The sequence below is a fragment of the Schistocerca serialis genome, chromosome 8, assembly GCF_023864345.2.
Source record: "Schistocerca serialis cubense isolate TAMUIC-IGC-003099 chromosome 8, iqSchSeri2.2, whole genome shotgun sequence".
Taxonomy (NCBI): domain Eukaryota; kingdom Metazoa; phylum Arthropoda; class Insecta; order Orthoptera; family Acrididae; genus Schistocerca; species Schistocerca serialis.
The window spans coordinates 408255734-408275114 of record NC_064645.1 but is presented as its reverse complement, the minus strand read 5'-3'; the positions used below and the strand labels follow the sequence as shown (position 1 = coordinate 408275114).

Genomic DNA, 19381 nt, shown 5'->3' with positions numbered 1-19381 from the left:
TCTGCCATCACCCATATTTCATGTTGAATGTAGACTATACTGGACATAATAATATCCATGGCTCCAAATACCACCCTCTTCACTCCCAACAATTATGAAAAGGATAGATTGCTACTCACCGTAAAGATGTCACAATGAGTTGCTGACAGGCACAACGAAAAGATTGGAAAATGCATCCACACATGTGTGCGCTTACACACACACACACACACACACACACACACACACACACACACACACACACACACACAAAAGGGGGGGGGGGGTAGAGGGAGTACGGAGGGAGGGAGGGAGTCACACACGCAGGTACGCCTTATGCACACATGACCACTGTCTCCTGTCGATCTAGCTGGAGAGTAAGTCTTTTCGTTATGCCTGTCTGCAACTCAATATGTCGTCTTTACAGTGAGTAGCAATCTATCCTTCTCGTAATTGTTGATATTCCAACCAGAAACCTCATCATTCCCAGTCATTTTGTTTGAATCTCTGATCAGCTGATTCAGTTTTGTGTCACAGAAAGCAAATGTGTTCATTGTCTCTACATGAAATCATTGCCAATTTACCTCTACTACCAAAGGCAGTCTTTAAATGTAGATTTTAATTAATTTTTTGTATTGTACTGCAGCCTCCAGTTTCCTTCTACATTTTCTTTTAAAATGCCATTGCTACATAAATTGGATGCTGGACTAAAAAATGTTAACTGAACTTTGCATTGCTTGGTTTGCACATCCATTGCTGTTGCAAGAAAACCTTTTCAAATTTGTGATGGTTCTTACAATTTTTGCAGCTTTTATGTCAATGTACTCATTTCTTCCTACAATTATTTCCATCTCTGTCCTTGTTTTCTGTCTACAAACTTCGCAGAGCATCTGAATTTATTTTATGAATGTTGCTTGGTAAATGATACCCAGTGGCTTGAATTTCTGGCCATGATATACTGTAAGGGAAAATGTTACCCAGTGGCTTGAATTTCTGGCCCCAATATACTGTAAGGGAATATGTAGATATACTCCTCCTTGACAACGTGCTGAGTACCCTTTTTATATTAGTCGATAATTAGAACATTTGTAGATTCAGACAAAGCTTTTGATAATGTTGATAGGTATACACACGTCGAAGGTAGCAGGGATAAAACAGGGATTGTAAGGTTATTTATAACTTGTACAAAAACCAGACTATAGTTATAAGAGTTGAATGACGCGAAAGGAATCAATATTTGAGAAGGAAATGAGGTGGGTTGTAGTCCTTACCCAATGTTATTCAGTCTGTAAAGAGAACCTAGGAGAAATTTGGAATAGGAATTAAAGTTGAAGGAGAAGAAATGACATATTAAATTTGTCGGAGACAGCAAAGAACTTGGTACAATAGTTTAATGAAATGGATAATGTCTTGAAAAGAGGTTATAAGGTATTGCTGAGGGAGTTAGATTGGGAAATGAGATACTAAAAGTAGTAGGTGAGTTTTGCTATTTGGGCAGCAAAATAACTGATGATGGCAAAAGAAGAGACGACATAAAATGCAGACTGGCTGTAGCAAGAAAAGCATTTCTGAAAAAATAAAATTTATTAACATCTAATACAAATTCAAGTGATAGAACGACTTTTCTGAAGGTATGCGTCCCGAGTGTAGCCTTATTTACAAATGAAATGTGGATAATAAGCAGTTCAGACAAGAGAAGAATCGAAGCAGTTTTTGAAATGTGCCACTTCAGAAAGATTCTGAAGAATTGATGGGCTAATTGAGTAACTAATGAGGAGATACTGAACCAAATAGAGGAAAGAAAAGATATTTGCTCCACAACTTGACTGAAAGAAGGGTTGTGTTGTTTCCTGACATAGGTTGGAGACAAATAATCAATAAATGTTAAAAGTTGTTGTTGTTGTGGTCTTCAGAGTCCAGCGACAACTTCAGACGGGACATCCCCAGAAAAGCCGACCACCTCGAAAGGGAAAGCCCCCAGGCTTCAAACGCACAGAAAAGCATCACAGGCCGGTACTAAAGCCGCAAAATGCATGCAGCTATTCGAGGATGGCTTCAAAGTACCTAAAAAGAGCCACACTGCCAAAGCAGCGGTGTCCAGACAAGCGCGACCAATAATCACCTCAAATAGGTTCGTGTCCTTCACGGACGCCCCAGAGGAACAAACAGCAAGGGAATCCAGTGTAGAACTGAGAGAAAGAACAGCACAAATTCCCCCAATAGTTATTGTTTGGACCGAGGACTTCAAAAGCTTCCGAACACTTTTAAAGGGTGCAACCACGTCTACACTATCACTCCAGGTTGCGGGCAGGGAGACATACAATGTCCACACAAAAACCAGGGGGGACTATGATAGTGTCATGAATGTAGTGAAGGACAAGAGCTGCACTCATACACACATAGCATGAAACCACTGAGGCTCCTGAGGGTGGTGTTTCGCAAACTTCCCTTTCGGATGGATCCTGACCATTTGAAGGAAGAATTTCAGGACCTAGGATACGGAATTAGGGCGGTATTCTGTATGAAGACACCAAGGACAAATCGGTAAACACCACTGTTCATGGTTGTCCTAGTAGATAACATCGAAAACAGAAAGATATTCCAAGTAACCAGGGTTACGAACATCACTAACGTACAGGTTGAGAAGTTACGCGGGAAAGGGCGCAGGGCACAATGCTGCTCCTGTCAAAGATTAAACCACGTACCAAGATACTGCATGGTGCCCCCAAGGTGTGTGAAATGCGCTGTGGAGCACCAAAGCAGAGACTGCCCCACACCAAATACGAACACACCCAAGTGCTGCAACTGTGGGCTTGCCCATGTTGCGAGCTACAGGGGGGTGCGTGGTTTTTAAGAATGCCAAAGCCAAACAGTTTAAGAACAACATACCGGCTAGGAATAACAACAAACCCGCTAGGAAAGTTGAAACTGGTGTGAGCTACTCTAGCATCACCAATCCGTGAAATGACGCACACTCAGCCACAGGAGGCAAGCACGCTGATGCGGGAAGTGGAAGCGAGTGGGCCACTGCATCAATGAGCACAGTAAACATGAGTGAGAACGAAATGGTTACGGCCACGGAACACTCATATGTGAACAACACCTCTGTAAACATCGCTGAAGGATTCTGTAAGATGGGCCTCCTGATGACATCAGTAGCTGATCTGGTGAAATCACTACTGCAGCTCCTAGTAACTGCACTTACGACAGCTAACAAGGCCCAACAACACCCAGGAACTAATAACAACCAATGAATAGCACCATCAATGGTTTAACAGTTTGCGCCTGGAACGCAAACAGCATACGCACCCAAGGTGGGGAATTCGGGCAGTTTCTTTGAGACGAGGCAATCGATATATGTCTAGTGTCGGAAACAAAACTTAAGCCTAACATATACGTACGTGTAGCAAATTACACATACCACCACACAGATAGGCTAACACATGGAGGAGGCACTGCTGTATACATTAAAAACTGCATTAAGCACCATGTTATGCAACTACCTCAACTTCGCGCAGTCGAAGCCACAGCAGTCTTAGTAAAAACATCGTCAGGCGAAAGCACATTCGTAGCGGTCTACCGACCACCAGGCAAACTTCTGGACCCAGCGGACTTTGCGGCATTGTTGTCCATCCGCGGTAAAATCTTTATTGTGGGTGTCCTCAATGCCAAGCATGCCGAGTGGAACTCCAGAGTTACCAACACAAGTGGACATCACCTGCTAATGGTAGTCTGTCAACACAACAGTCGCCCTGGGGCCGTATGACCCCACCTCCTACCCTGCGAAAGGTGACTGTCCCGATGTGCTTGACATTGCCCTGCTGAAGGAAGTGGGCAACCACACAACGGCGACAACTCGAAACGCACTCTTGTCGGATCACCTCCTGGTGATTTTCGACCTGGAGGTCAAAGGTGAGCTACTGCAGAGCCACCGAAGGCCACTAGGGAAAGTCAACTGGGAGCAGTTCAGAGAGAGCCAGCAAGGCACACTCAATGACATCCCAGACCCCCAGACATAGGTATTTATGAGGCCATCAGAAGATTTAATGCAGCAACTATACAGGCTGTAGAAAATGCATCCCCCAGAGGCCCACAAAGAATGAAAGACTTCTCACGCCAGCTCTCCCCAGAACTATTAGACGCCGTAGCCCACAAAAATAGAGTATTCCGTGAATGGCAGGTGACTAGAAGTCCAGCCACTAAGCGCCTCCTCAACGGCTCAGGAGAGAGCTGAAAGTGGCGTTGGAGGGACACCGAAATTAGGAATGGGAAGGGAAAATAGCTAGCCTGCAAATAAATGATGGGTCCGCATGGCAAATGACGAAGTACTTCTTAAGGAAAGGTCAAAACATCCATCCTCTACAATTCGGGGGTGAGGTGATCTGCGAGCCTGACGCCAAGGCCAGTGCCGTGGCTGATGTCTTTGCAGAAAACTTCACACCTGTAGAGGACCCCATTGACAAGGAGCACATACGTTTAGTGCAGCAACGACTCCCAGTCTTTTTCGAGGGGGAAGCAGTAGCAGACATCAAAGAATTCACAGAGGAGGAAGTAGAGGCACAACTGAAGCTGCTAAACCCGAAGAAAGCTGGTGGGTGCGACCAGCTGGAAAAGGCTATACTACTTCAGCTTCCTCAGCCATTTGCCCCATCACCGCGATCTTCAATCGAATTATTCAGACCGGCAACTTCCCCTCTGCATGGAAACATGTAGAGGTGGTTGCCATCAAAAAACTAGGCAAAGACATCAAGCTCCCACAGAATTACAGGCCGATCAGCCTTTTACCGGCAATCTCTAAGATATTAGAGCACCTGTACTCTAAAAGGCTAATGTTGCATTTAAACGCGGAGGAGCTGATCTCGCTGGAACAATTTGGCTTCCGACGCACACACAGCACCGAGCAAGAGCTGCTACGTCTGGCAGAGGACGCGATGAGTGCCCTGGAGTATGCAGGGGTCGTGCTGCTTGATGTGTCTAGGGCTTTCGACTGTGTATGGCACAAGGGCCTCCTATACAAATTGTTCACACTGGTGGTACTGACTCTACAAGTCGATCGTATCGAGTCCTACCTTAGTGGACGAACGTTCAATGTCCGTGCGGGAGCGGGCATATCCACAGCTAGGCCCATACAGGCGGGAGTGCCACAGGTTTCTGTTCTCGGACCCCTTCTGTATTCCCTGTGCACCTCGGACACTCCAGAGGTCAACAGAGTCTTGCTCGCATTGTATGCGGATGACATCGCGCTGTATACCATAAGCGCACATGCGAACCTCATGCGCCGCTGCCTGCAGATAGCATACGACGCTCTATGCACGTGGGCAACAAAGTGGCGCCTTAAATACAATGCCAGCAAAAGTCAGGCAATCATATTCACGAGCAAAAAGATCCCCATCAACCTACAGGTGGTGCGGATCATGGGAGGCCCCATCCCATGGTCCCGCACTGCAAAGTACCTCGGGGTGACCCTCGACAGATGCCTCACGTGGGAGCCGCACATAAGGGATATTAGGGGGAAAGCCTATGGAATATTGAGAACACTTTACCCGATCTTGAACCGAAGTCAACCCTACCCACACGCTGCGGTATTATGCTATTTCTTACCATTATAAGGCAGGTAATGGAGTATGCGGCAGTCGTGTGGGGCAATGCGGCAGACTGCCACATCCGAAGATTGCAGCGCCTGCAGGGTAGAATCCTTAGGATGATCATGAAACTCCTGCGTGAATTCCCAACTAGGGAGCTACATAATATCACATGAGTACAAACAATTAAGGATAGAATTAGACAGACGGCTCGACTTTTCTATGAAAAGTCACAGCAGTCCGAAAATTGGCTTGTCTCGAATCTTGGGAACAAACCACACAGAAGGGGCACAACGAGATGTCCCAACCTGCTAAGGCAGTGAAAAACTGCCACAGAGAAGTATATTAACCAGCACAAAATGTTCATCACACAGTAGGACCACTTAAAATAAACATTAGAAAGTGCAGGTATAGTGCAAAGTACTTAACTAACCTAGAGATGGTCAGGCACTATCCAATTAGATAAAGAGCAAGCAGATGCAGCTCTCCATGCTTCTCTATCCTGTGCAAGCATCCTCGTCTCCCAGTACCTCTTGCAACCTACATCCTACTGAATCTGTTTAGTGCATTCATCTCTTGGTCTCCCTCTATGATTTATACCCTCCACGCTGCCCTCCAGTACTAAATTGGTGATCCCTCAATGCCTCAGAATATGTCCTACCAAGCGATCCCTTCTTCTAGTCAAGTTGGGCCACAAACTTCTCTTCTCCCCAAATTCTGTTCAGTACCTCCTCATTAGTTATGTGATCTACCCATCTAATCTTCAGCATTCTTCTGTAGCATTACATATCGAAAGCTTCTATTCTCTTCTTGTCTAAACTATTTATCATCTATGTTTCACTTCCATACTCCATACAAATACTTTCAGAAACGAGTTCATGACACTTAAATCTATACTCGATGTTAACAAATTTCACTTCTTAAGAAATGCTTTCTTTGCCATTGCCAGTCTGCATTTTATATTGTCTCTACTTCAACCATCATCAGTTATTTTGCTCCCCAAATAGCAAAAATCATTTACTTCTTTAAGCATCTCATTTCCTAATCTAATCCCCGCAGCATCACCCGATTTAATTCGATTACATTCCATTATCCTCGTTTTGCTTTTGTTGATATTCATATTATATCCTCCTTTCAAGACACTATCCATTCCGTTCAACTGCTCTTCCAAGTCCTTTGCAGTCTCTGACAGAATTACAATGTCATCGGCGAACCTCAAAGTTTTTATTTCTTCTCCATGGATTTTAATTCCTACTCCGAATTTTTCTTTTCTTTTCTTTCCTTTACTACTTGCTCAATGTACAGATTGAATAACATTGGGGATAGGCTACAACCCTGTCTCTTTCCCTTCCCAACCAGTGCTTCCCTTTCATGCCCCTCGACTCTTGTAACTGCCATCTGGTTTCCGTACAAATTGTAAATAACCTTTTGCTCCCTGTATTTTACCCCTGCCACCATCAGAATTTGAAAAAGAGTATTCCAGTCAACATTGTCAAAAGCTTTCTCTAAGACTACAAATACTAGAAATGTAGGTTTGCCTTTCCTTAATCTATTTTATAAGATAAGTCGTAGGGTCAGTATTGTCTCACATGTTCCAACATTTCTACGGAATCCAAACTGATCTTCCCCGAGGTCGGCTTCTACCAGTTTTTCCATTCGTCTGTAAAGAATTCATGCTAGTATTTTGCAGCTGTGTCTTATTAAACTGATAGTTCAGTAATTTTTACATCTGTCAACACCTGCTTTCTTTGGGATTCTGAGGGTATTTCGCCTGTCTCATACATCTTGCTCACTAGATGGTAGAGTTTTGTTAGTCCTGGCTCTCCCTAGGCTGCCAGTAGTTGTAATGGAATGTTGTCTACTCCTGGGGCCTTGTTTCAACTTAGGTCTTTCAGTGCTCTGTCAAACTCTTCATGCAATATCATACCTCCCATTTCATCTTCATCTACATCCTCTTCCATTTCCATAATATTGTCCTCAAGAACATCGCCCTTGTATAGACCCTCTATATACTCCTTCCATGTCTCTGCTTTCCCTTCTTTGCTTAGAACTGGGTTTCCATCTGAGCTCTTGATATTCATGCAAGTGCTTCTCTTTTCTCCAAAGGTCTCTTTAATTCTCCTGTAGGCAGTATCTATCTTACCCCTAGTGATATACGCCTTTACATCCTTACATTTGTCCTCTAGCCATCCCTCCTCAGCATTTTGCACTTCCTGTTGATCTCATTTCTGAGATGTTTGTATTCCTTTTTGACTGCTTCATTTACTGCATTTTTGTATTTCCTCCTTTCATCAATTAAATTCAATATCTCTTCTGTTATCCAAGGATTTCTATTAGCCCTCTTCTTTTTACCTACTTGATCCTCTGCTGCTTTCACTATTTCATCTCTCAAAGCTACCCATTCTTCTTCTACTGTATATCTTTCCACTGTTCTTGTCAATTTTTCCCTAATGCTCTCTCTCTGAAACTCTTTACAACATCTGGTTCTTTCATTTTATCCAGATCCCATCTCCTTAAATTCCCATGTTTTTGCAGTTTCTTCAGTTTTAATCTACAGTTCATAACCAATAGATTGAGGTCAGAGTCCACATCTGCCCCTGGAAATGTCTTACAACTTAAAACCTAGTTCCTAAATCTCTGTCTTACCATTATATAATCTATCTGACACCTTCCAGTATCTTCAGGCTTCTTCCATGTATACAACTTTCTTTCACGATTTTTAACCAAGTGTTAGCTATGATTAAGTTATGTGCTGTTCAAAATCCTACCAGGTGGCTTCCTCTTTCATTCCTTAACCCCATTCCATATTCACCTACTACGTTTCCTTCTCTTTCTTTTCCTACTTTCGAATTCCAGTCACCCATGACTATTAAATTTTCGTCTCCCTTCACTACCTGAATAATTTCTTTTATCTTATCATACATTTCATCAATTTCTTCATCATCTGCAGAGCTAGCTGGCATATAAACTTGTACTATTGTAGTAGGCGTGGGCTACGTGTCTATCTTGGCCACAGTAATGCGTTCACTACGCTGTTTGTAGTAGCTTACCCGCACTCCTATTTTTTTGTTCATTATTAAACCTGCTCCTGCATTACCCCTATTTGATTTTGTATTTATGACCCTGTATTCACCTGACCAAAAGTCTTGTTCCTCCTGCCACCGAACTTCACTAATTCCCACTATATCTAACTTTAACCTATCCATTTCCCTTTCTAAATTTTCTAACCTACCTGCCCGATTAAGGGATCTGACATTCCACGCCCCGATCCGCAGAACCCCAGTTTTCTTTCTCCTGATAACGTCGTCGTCCTGAGTAGTCGCCGCCCGGAGATCCGAATGGGGGATTATTTTACCTCCGGAATATTTTACCCAAGAGGACGCCATCATCATTTAACTATACAGCAAAGCTGCATTCCCTCAGGAAAAATTACGGCTGTAGATTCCCCTTGCTTTCAGCCGTTCGCAGTACCTGCACAGCCCGGCCATTTTGGTTAGTGTTACAAGGCCAGATCAGTCAATCATCCAGACTGTTGGCCTTGCAACTACTGAAAAGGCTGCTGCCCATCTTCAGGAACCACACGTTTGTCTGCCTCTCAACAGATACCCCTCCATTGTGGTTGCACCTTCGAACGTCTATCTGTATCGCTGAGGCAAGCGAGTCTCCCCACCAATGGCAAGGTCCATGGTTCGTGGGGGGGGAGGGGGGGGGGTTAAAAGTTATTGATTCTTATATGTTATGTTTTATTGATCAATATTGCAAAAATTATTTATAATCATTTTGAACTAGTTTTGGCTAAAAGAGCTAGCCATCTCGAGTTCAAAAATGTTTATTGCTGTGTCTAATCAACAGGCTGGTAGGATACACATTGCCATCAGTAAAGTACATACAGGGGCGAAAAAGGTTGGCTGTGAATGAGGTTAGGCACAAATCAGTATTTTATAGATGACGATGTGTCTCCTATTGGCCTGGTGCTGAGTCGCAGAGATGTTTTTCTGAATGATATAAAGATGGCTAGCTGTTGTAGCTGAAACTAATCATGTATGATTCTACATAATTTTTGCAATTTTCATTAGTAAAGGATTATTTAAAACAATCCATAACTTTAAAGAAGTTATTGTTTGATAGGACACATCCCAAGCATCAAGGAACAAGGAATTGTCTGTATCATGCGTTTGGTAGTGGAAAGAAATGTTGTGTGGGTGGGGGGAGATAAAAATTGTAAGGAAACCTAGGCATGAAGACAGTAAGTTCAGTAGGTTGCGATAGTAATTCAGAGATGAAGATGCTTGCATCTACAGGATAATTTAGTGTAAAGAGCTGCATCAAATCAGTCTTTGGAATTACGATAACAGCAGCAGAAACTGCATGGTGGAACAACTCTTTCTATATTTCTGACTTTTGTAAATCTGTGCCATTAACCTATCTTTTAATATTGCTGTTGTGTTTGTTGCCACATTTGCACTTGGACTGGACATGTTTAACCTCCTCCTCTTTGTTCTCAGTGGTTTTGCTCTGTTCTCAGTTTTTTCTGTCAGTGTACCGTATTTCTGCAGCGGTTGTTCTGTTTAAGTCATCTGCCCTTCTGGTGGGTGATTCTAGAAGTGTGTCAAGGGAGAGGCGGCTAAAGGGGAAGGGGGGAGGGGTTGGGGAAATGGAATATTACTTAACAAAAGGAGCGTTGGAGTTCTCCACCAACAAATTGGTAAAATACGATATTGCTTTAAGTAGTTTTTGGTAACTGTTTTGGAGTTCAGGGAAAAAATGTGCATTAATAAATAATAAGATGCCCATTTTAAGTTAAATGACATTTATTGGTTTAAATTGTAAGCTATTTGCTGCTCTTATTCTTTTGTTGAAATGTGTTTGAAACACATTGCAACCTATATTGCTACATAATTATAACAAATGATTGAATTTGTTGGAGTAATTCATTCGCTGATTTATGAAGTTATTTTATCCAGTGTAATGAAATTTTCCTTTTGATTCTCATACCTTTTTGGCAATCTCCTCTGAAGCCTTCACTAATTTCTTTCGCTCGTGATGGATTTCCTTTCTTGCCTCATTTTGTTTGTGCTCTGATTCTTCTAGCTTGTGTCAGGCAGCCTCTTTCAGTTCCTTTGTGTATTTAGCTATCATGCTTCCTAGATGGACTTACATCTTTATTACGTTGTGTTTTCATATATCTGTTTATGTATGAATGTCATCATTGGTTGGATTCTTTGCACTTTCTTGGCATTTCTAGTAATGACACAAGTTTCATCTTTCTGATATTTTTCTGCACCTTCTGTTAATTGCCTGTTTCTTCTTTTTCTCTCACTTCAGCCACCTTTTTCGCCTTCCTTCCACAAGTTATGCTACATGAATGCCTTCAAAAATCTTGAAAGCAAAATTCTATTTACAGAGTTTTCAGAGAATACCAATATGTTTTGGTTATATGTAAAGTCAGGAAAGCGATTGGAATCATTTAGGTGGTTGTTTATTCACCAAATTAAAACTACGAAGCTTCCTGGCAGATTATAAGTGTGTGCAGACAGAGACTCGAATTGGGACCTTTGCCTTTTGCAGGAAAGTGCTCTGCTGACTGGGCTACCCAAGCATGACCCACAAACTGTCCTCACAGTTCTAATTCCGCCAGTACCTTGTCCCCTACCTTCCATTCTTCGTAGAAGCTCTCCTGCAAACCTTGCAGAACCAGCTCTCCTGGAAGAATGGATATTGTGGACACATGGCTTAGCCACAGCCTGGGGGATGTTTCCAAAATGAAATTTTCACTCTACCATGGAGTGTTGCTGATATGAAACTTCCTGGCAGATTAAAACTGTGTGCTGGACCAAGACTCGAACTCAGGACCTTTGCCTTCAGCAATATCCTTTCTTCCAGGAGTGATAGTTCTGCAAGGTTCGCAGGAGAGCTTCTGTGAAGTTTGGAAGGCAGGAGACGAGATACTGGCAGAATAAAACTGTGAGGATGGGTCTTGAGTCATGCTTGGGTAGCTCATTCAGTAGAGCGATTGCCCCTGAAAGGCAAAGGACTCGAATTGGAGTCTCACTCCAGCACACTGTATTAATCTGTCAGGAAGTTTCATATCAGCACACACTCCGATGTAGAGTGAAATTCCCCAGGCTGTGGCTAAGCCATGTCTCTGCAATATCCTTTCTTCCAGGAGTGCTAGATCTGCATGGTTCATAGGAGAGCTTCTGTGAAACTTTGAAGGTAGAAGATAAGGTACTGGCAGAATTAAAGCTGTGAGAATGAGAATCGGTTGTGAGTCGTGGTCGGGTAGCTCAGTCGGTAGACCCCTTGCCCGTGAAGGGCAAAGGTCCCGAGTTGGAGATCGGTCCAGCACATATTTTTAATCAGCCAGTAAGTTTCATATCAGCACACACTCCATTTTAGAATTAAAATTTCATTATGGAAATTGAAACTATTGCTGAATTTTTAAAACTCGGCTTTTGAAACTTTTCATCTGTGGTAACAATGCATTTTACTATTAACTTGGGTATTTTCACTTTAGTGAGCCATATATGTTTTTGTTATATTTATTGTTTGATTTCAGTAAATGATTACTAAAAAAATTATAAATAAAAGTGAGTGTGATACATCCAACCTATGCTTTAAAGAATGGAATCCAAAAATTAATTAGACAGTGTTTGCTATGTGCCAATATCTTAATGGAGAAATAATCTTATTATTTCTCCATTAAGATATTGGCACATAGCAAACACTGTCTAATTAATTCAAGGGTGCACAATACTTTGCATCCCTCTTATCTTTTTTTGTCCTATATTTTACAAGTGTGAGACTTCCTGTAAATTTCACACTTTTGTATGTGTGTTCTTTTGTTGCAGTTATATGATGTTACTAGCTGCATGGGTGAATACATCACTACAGCGTATGGACTCTTACGCCTTGTTTTTAATTATTTGCCAATGAAGGATCTTAGAACAGCAGCACACGTTTGCCGGTATGGACTTTATTGCAAATTGGTGTATCTGACATTTCTTCTCAGCTACACACACACACACACACACACACACACACACACACACACACACACACACACAAATTGGACAGATCAGTTTCTTAAGAGAGTAAAACAATTGTTGTGATAAATTTATGTAAGTTTAATCTACAACAGCCTTCTTTTCATCAGTGTTTATGTTGAAAATTTGGCGTAATGCATGATTTTTTATTTTATTCCCCCCTCCCCCACAAGTAGTTAACTTATTATGAGAGGAAGGAGAATATTCTAGCAGATATGCATGTATTTCGCATGAATTTGGCAGGAAATGGTGTGCTTGTAGTGCCTAAATATAGTGTTGGAACACGTTAAACATCCAGCATTCACTGGACCTTTCTCCCATTTTTTCAAGGGCGTGGAAGGAAGCTGCAGAACATGAGAAATTAAAACGTGAAAATATTGACTGGTCATTTTGGAGGAAGACTACATCTAGCACTTTACTTAATCTGGTCAATGTTGCATTCCGAAGGGAAACATTCTGTGCATCACAGGTGTGCCTGTCATTTATGTGTGGACGTGGTGTGGAACCCCATATTGAATGTGGAAAAGGCATTGCTAGTTGCCCTTATTCTACAAAAAGAGTGGCATGTGGTAACACTCATTGTGGTAAGTAAGCCTTATACAAATATATTACTGAAATGTGTACACACACACACACACACACACACACACACACACACACACGCACGCACGCACGCACGCTTGAACATTGCTCCTTACTTTCCTTGCTGTTCTTTTTCTCAGGTCTAAGATGATGCTTTTGTGAAATATCTTGTGATGTTTATTGACGAAGCACATATCTAGATATAGTTTAACAGTATCATTAGTAGTGATGATTCTTATAATGTGTGTATTTGTAGGTGGTAACATTGGGGAATAAGGGGAATAGAATTTGTGTGTTTCAAAAAGTGGATTTGTTCTTTTGCTACATTTATAATGAAATGAAGATTTATATGCAAATAGATCATTTTCTAGCACAAATGACTTTTCAGTGATTGTGCTGTATGTATAACATGAGTTTCTGAAGAGATTGGGAATGGAATTGTATGAAAACATTCTTTTTAATGGCTAATAAGTCACTGGCTGACCACAGCACACGTATGTAATAGAGGAAAACATTCCACATGGGTAAAATATATCTAAAAACAAAGATTCTGCAACTTACCAAATGAAAGTGTTGGTACGTTGATAGAGACAATAACAAACACACACACACAAATTTCAGGCTTTCGCAACCCGAAGTTGCTTTGTCAGGAAAGAGGGAAGGAGAGGGAAAGACATATGTAATTGGTGTAACAAACTAAATAAATCATAGTTACATTATTACTCTGTAATGAGCCACCAGAGACTATGGGTCCCTTATACCAAAATACTCAGAAAATGTCACTTAACTTTTGTAACCCCTCATCATCAGTGGAGGCCAAATTTGTGAGTTTGTGAAATGCCTTCTGGTGCAGTACACCACTAAGACAATTTCTTTTTTCCTTTATTGCACAGATATGCCCCAGGGTCAGGTAATGGGATACGAGAATGAAAGTTCTACAACACTCCAACAAATTAGTAACAAAGTCACTTAAATGAGTTAAAAAGGTTTACTTGTCTTTGTGAGTTGTTGAATGATAGTCTGCAACACTGCATGTAATATAACACAAAAAAGGCCCTCAATGGCTAAGTGCAACTAATCATAGGTACACTTCACAGTACATAGCAAATGCAATTTGCAACAACCGTCTGTCCACTTCTAAGAGTTCACCAAACGATGTTCCCTGTCTAAATCAGCCCTGGATGATGATCTATAACTGAGTGGGTGAGAGCTGCTCTTCTATCTTCCGAGTAGGCTTCTGTCCATTGTCTTCTGGTCACTGGCGGATTGTACTTGGCCAGCAGTTGGCCGAGGTGAAGACAATATCTTCATCCTCAGCACCATCCATGGTGCTGGTGGAACTCGCACAAGTTGTAAATCTCTATGGCACTAACACCAGCTTGCATCTTAGCACCTGTGGTGCTTTTGGCCTGGCTGTGTCTTGTTTGGATGACACAGCATTAACAGCATCCAAAATTTTGCCAGTGGAGTTCAAATTCGTCCCTTCCAAGTTGAGAACTAAAAGCTTCTGTTTCCACAATGTGCAGAGAGCATATTACGTACATCTGAAAAAGAAATGGAAATGAATTGAACTGTAGGATTAAGATTACATAACAAACAGAGCATGGCCAAAGGTGACAAAGGAAATTAAAAATAAATTATGCAGTTCAGGAGAGTTCATTTTAAAAGTTGACTGAAGGTGCTGCAAAAAGAAAAAAAGTCCTAGTCATCGGCAGTTTCATTATATGGGGAAAATCCTGATGGAGGTGCTATGGAGCATTGAGATAATAAGAGCTGTATGTCGTTTCTGTAGAATACCAGCTACTGGTGGTGATGTTCCTCTTGTTGCTTATGGACCTATAGTTGCATCAGATCCATAGTGAATTGTAACTACCGTGCCTGACACAGAAGTCATCATTGCCACCATTGTTGTTGCTACTTAAAATGAATATAATGAGCTAGACACCAGTATGGATAACACTCTTTGCTGCAGGGAAACAGAAGTCCAAAAGTTACTGAATCACTGTAAATTTAGAGAAACACTGTCTTGCAACTAATACCCTTATTATTCACAGGTTGTCTATGAACTGAGCAAAGTCAGTCCAAGTACCATATGCCATCATCCAAGTATCATACGCTACAAAACAGTCCTAATTGTCAACATAGTCTATAGTGGGTGTCTAGACATCAATATGCATGTGGGCTAGCTATAAAGTTTTAATTATCACCACGAAAAAAAAAAGGCTGTGAAACTAGGTAGTGGTGTTAGTTCATTCCATATCTACGTACGCATCCTGCAATGTAACACATTTTTCCCAATCAAACAATGGAAAAACCAGGATGAAATAATGACAGTATTATGGAAAAGAGAATTGCTGTTCACTATATAGTGGAAATGCTTAGATGCAGATAGACACAATGAAAAGATTGTCAAACAAAACTTTCGGTCTAACAGGCCTTCATCAGAATAAACACACACACACACACACACACACACACACACACACACACACACACACACACACACACACACACACACACCAGCTGGCTGGCTGACAAGACTGCGAGTAGCAGTACTTGAAGGGAGAGACAAACTGGGTGGTGGGGATAAGGAGGAGGCTGGAGCAGGGGAGGGATAGCAGGGTAGAGGTTGGTGATGGCAAAATGCTGCTTGTGGGAGTATACAGGGACAAGGTGGGGAGAGGGTAGGGCGCTACATGCAATCAGAAGGTTAGATGGAGGGCAGCAGAAAAGGAGAGAAATAAAAAGACATTGAGTTCGTTGGTGGAATAGAGGGTTGAGAAGTGCTGGAATGGGAACAGGGGAGGGGATAGGTGGTGTAATCTCCCCCCTCTTTCCTACATACAGCTATTGTCCACATTAGTCTTCTGTGAAGATTTGAGAGGAGCGAAGATTACAATAAACTTTCTAGTTTACTTATCTTTTTGCATAGAATTGGCTCCAGTTCTTTTTGTATAGGGGTCTGATTCTTGAAGCTGAATTTTTCACATTTTAGGTCCTCATGGTTGAATTGATCTAAATAAATTTTAATCTATGTGGAATGTTTCCCTCTATTATATTCAATAAATAAATTTTAAGATTTTTGTTGCAGAATTTTTGTTGTTACATTAATATATTTTGTCACATTTTAGTATATCATACAGTCTTTTGACTTTTTACATTAACAAAGCTGAAATTACACTGTTCGCGCAAAATACAAAAATACATCCGATCACATCGGAGGCATGCTTACTACTGTCTCACTCAGTGGAAATAACAATATTCCAAAGGTTTTACAAGTTTTCTTGACAAATGAATTTCTATTAGTTTCAATTATTACTTCATAAATGAATCCAAAAATAAACATAATAAGCTGTACTAGATTGCGTAATTAATAATAGAAATTTTATGTATGCCAAATAATTTGTAATTTCAAGTGTTTCTAAAAAGAATAATTTTAACTGTACATTCAGAACTAGTACTTACGGACTATAATGTCCAAAATAAAGTAATTCCTTTTCATAAATTTTAGCTTGAAATATAACATATTGTGTATAAAATTATATGAAAGTTTTCAGAAAATCAGCTGAGATAATATTGACCTGTCCAAAATTCAAAAAATAATACTGGTATTGACAACTACTGTTGAGTAAAAGTAGTCCTAGAGGAGGATGTCCAATTACAGTGGGTCAAAGGCAATGACTAACAAAGGTTGAGGCCAGGAGGATTGCAAGAATGTACGATATAGTGTAGGCAGAGTTCCCACATGCGCAATTCAGAAAAGCTGGTGTTGGTGGGGTGGATCCAATTGGCACAGGCTCTGAAGCTGTCATTGAAATGAAGAGCTTTGGCAGCGTGCTCAGCATCTGAGTGGTCCAGCTATTTATAGGCCTCAGTTTGTTGGTGCCCATTCATGGGGACAGACAGCCTGTTGGTTGCCATGCCCACGTGGAATGCAGCACAATGGTTGCAGCTTAGATTGTAGATCACATGACTTGTTTAACGAGTAGTCTTGTCTTTGATGGGATAGATGATGCTGGTCGCTGGACTGGAGTAGGTGGTGGTGAGAGGATGTATGGCACAGGTCTCCCATTGAGGTCTATTATAGGGCTGTGAGTCTTGGGACAGAGGACAAAGATATCCTCATATTCCTGCAATAGACCTAGATGCAAGACATCCTACCACCACTTATTGTAGTCCAGTGACAAGCATCCCTATCCCTTCAAAGGCAGGGCTGTTTGTGAAACCAGTCATGTGATCTACAACCTCAGCTGCAGCCACTGCCCTGCATTCTACGTGGGCAAGACAAACAACAAGCTGTCAGTCTGCGTGAATGGCTACTGACAAACTGTGGCCAAGGAACACCTGGACCATCCAGTTGCTGAGCACGCTACCCAACACTATATTCTTCATTTCACTGACTGCTTCAGAGCCTGTGTCATCTGGATTGTACCCACCTACACCAGCTTTTCTGAATTGTGCAGGTGGGAACTCTCCCTACAATATATCCTACATTCCTGTAACCCTCCTGGCCTCAACCCTCATTAGTTGTCGTCCTGTACCCACCTGTTCCCGTCCCTGTTCCCATTCCAACACTTCTCAGCCCTCTATTACACCAGCACACACACTGTCTTTTTACTTCTTTTTACTAACCTCCTGACTGCCCCTAGCTACTATACCCTCTCCACACCTCATCTCTGTATGCTCCCACAAGCAGCACTTTACCGTTCCCAACATCTACCCTGCTATCCCTCTCCCTCCCTGCCCTAGCCTCTTCCTTATTCCCACCACCCAGTTTGCTTCTCCCATCGTGTGCTGCTGCTCACTGTTTGGCTTTGGCAGCCAGAGACATTTTTTTGTGGGTGGGGGAGGGGGGGAGTATATCGTCTACTCTCATGAAGACCTATTTGGCCGAAAGCTTTGTCAGACTGTCTTTTTGTTGTGCCTATGTGCAACTCGGCATCTCCACTTTATGGTGAGGAGTAGCAACTATCCCTTTCATAATACTGATATTTTTCCCAGTGATGGATGACTTGATGAAGACCTTGGCCGTAGAAGTCTGCATTTTGCCTGTTGAGGAGACATACCACCTCGAAAATCACCTTGTTGTCATTTGGGAAATGTTTGCCATGCAATGATTTCTTTATCTGTGAAAGAGTAAAAAGTCATTGGGATTCATGTCAGGAGAACACAGATGATGAGGCAAAATTTGATAGCACATGAAGCAGCATGTGTGCCTTGTGTCATGGACCAAAAGGAACCCCCTTGAACAGCTTCCAATAACATAATTAGGCAACTTTGGTAATATACACCTGTGTAGTTGGGCCCTTACAAGCATAATCTATTACCTTCACACCATGGCAAATCAAAACACACTCAGCATTATGCTGCTTGATGATGGTTCGGTCTTCACCCATTTTAGGAGTGGAGGATAATTAGGTTTCTACTGCTCCTTTGGCACAGAGTCAAAGTGATACACCTCATTCATCGGTTGTGATTAGGCAGCTGAAGGAGTCATTTGGCTTGGCCTCACATAGGTGCCACATTTCCACTGCTGCCTCAGTTCAGCAGTCACAGTTCCCTGCAGGTGGCAATCTTAGTCATGTTCAAAATGTTGTGCAAAATGTGAGATATTTTCAATTTTTCCACTACCATTTCAATTGTGATACACTGGTCTTCAGACAACCAGTCCTCTATTCCTGTTCAGATTCTCAGCATCACATAACCACTGTGTCTTATGATTGTGCATTGTCGCCATACATTCCCACCAACTCAGTATGGATAGTTGCTGGTTTCATAGACTGGCCTGATCAGGGTCACATGGTGTCACCCCATGGTAGAGCATGGAAATAAAAAGACAGTGCAGCACACATGGTCTCTCATATCTACAAGCAGAACTCCAAGGTTTAACTGTCACCTAAAAGTAAATAAATTTACATAAATAATTTTTTGTTTGATCAAATAGTCAAAGGTTGCACTGCCAGTTCATAGTGTCAAACAGGCTTAATATTTCGTTGATCAGACATGTCATCATCAGGTGTGCTGACAAACTGAGCTCCTGAGGACACGCGGCCTTCTAATATCCCCTCCGAGCCGTTCCATCTGTGATCCATGCCTGCTTCAGCAGTCGCAGAGACACTAGTGTCAGCATCTGTGATAGCATTGATATAAGTTCACTGTCTGCCCTCATCGCCAGATCACTTTGCTTGCTGA

The 19381-nt window shown here is 41.9% G+C and overlaps 1 protein-coding gene across 2 annotated transcripts in view; it reads left to right on the top strand.

Annotated features, from left to right (window-relative positions):
* The window catches only part of LOC126416705 (F-box only protein 22-like), a 231723-nt gene that overhangs the window by 99859 nt on the left and 112483 nt on the right, over window positions 1-19381 (top strand). For both annotated transcript variants that reach the window (XM_050084518.1, XM_050084517.1), the window contains exons 4-5: window positions 12413-12528; window positions 12938-13191. In XM_050084518.1, coding sequence (XP_049940475.1) covers window positions 12413-12528; window positions 12938-13191 — 370 coding nt within the window. The remainder of the gene's footprint in view (window positions 1-12412; window positions 12529-12937; window positions 13192-19381) is intronic.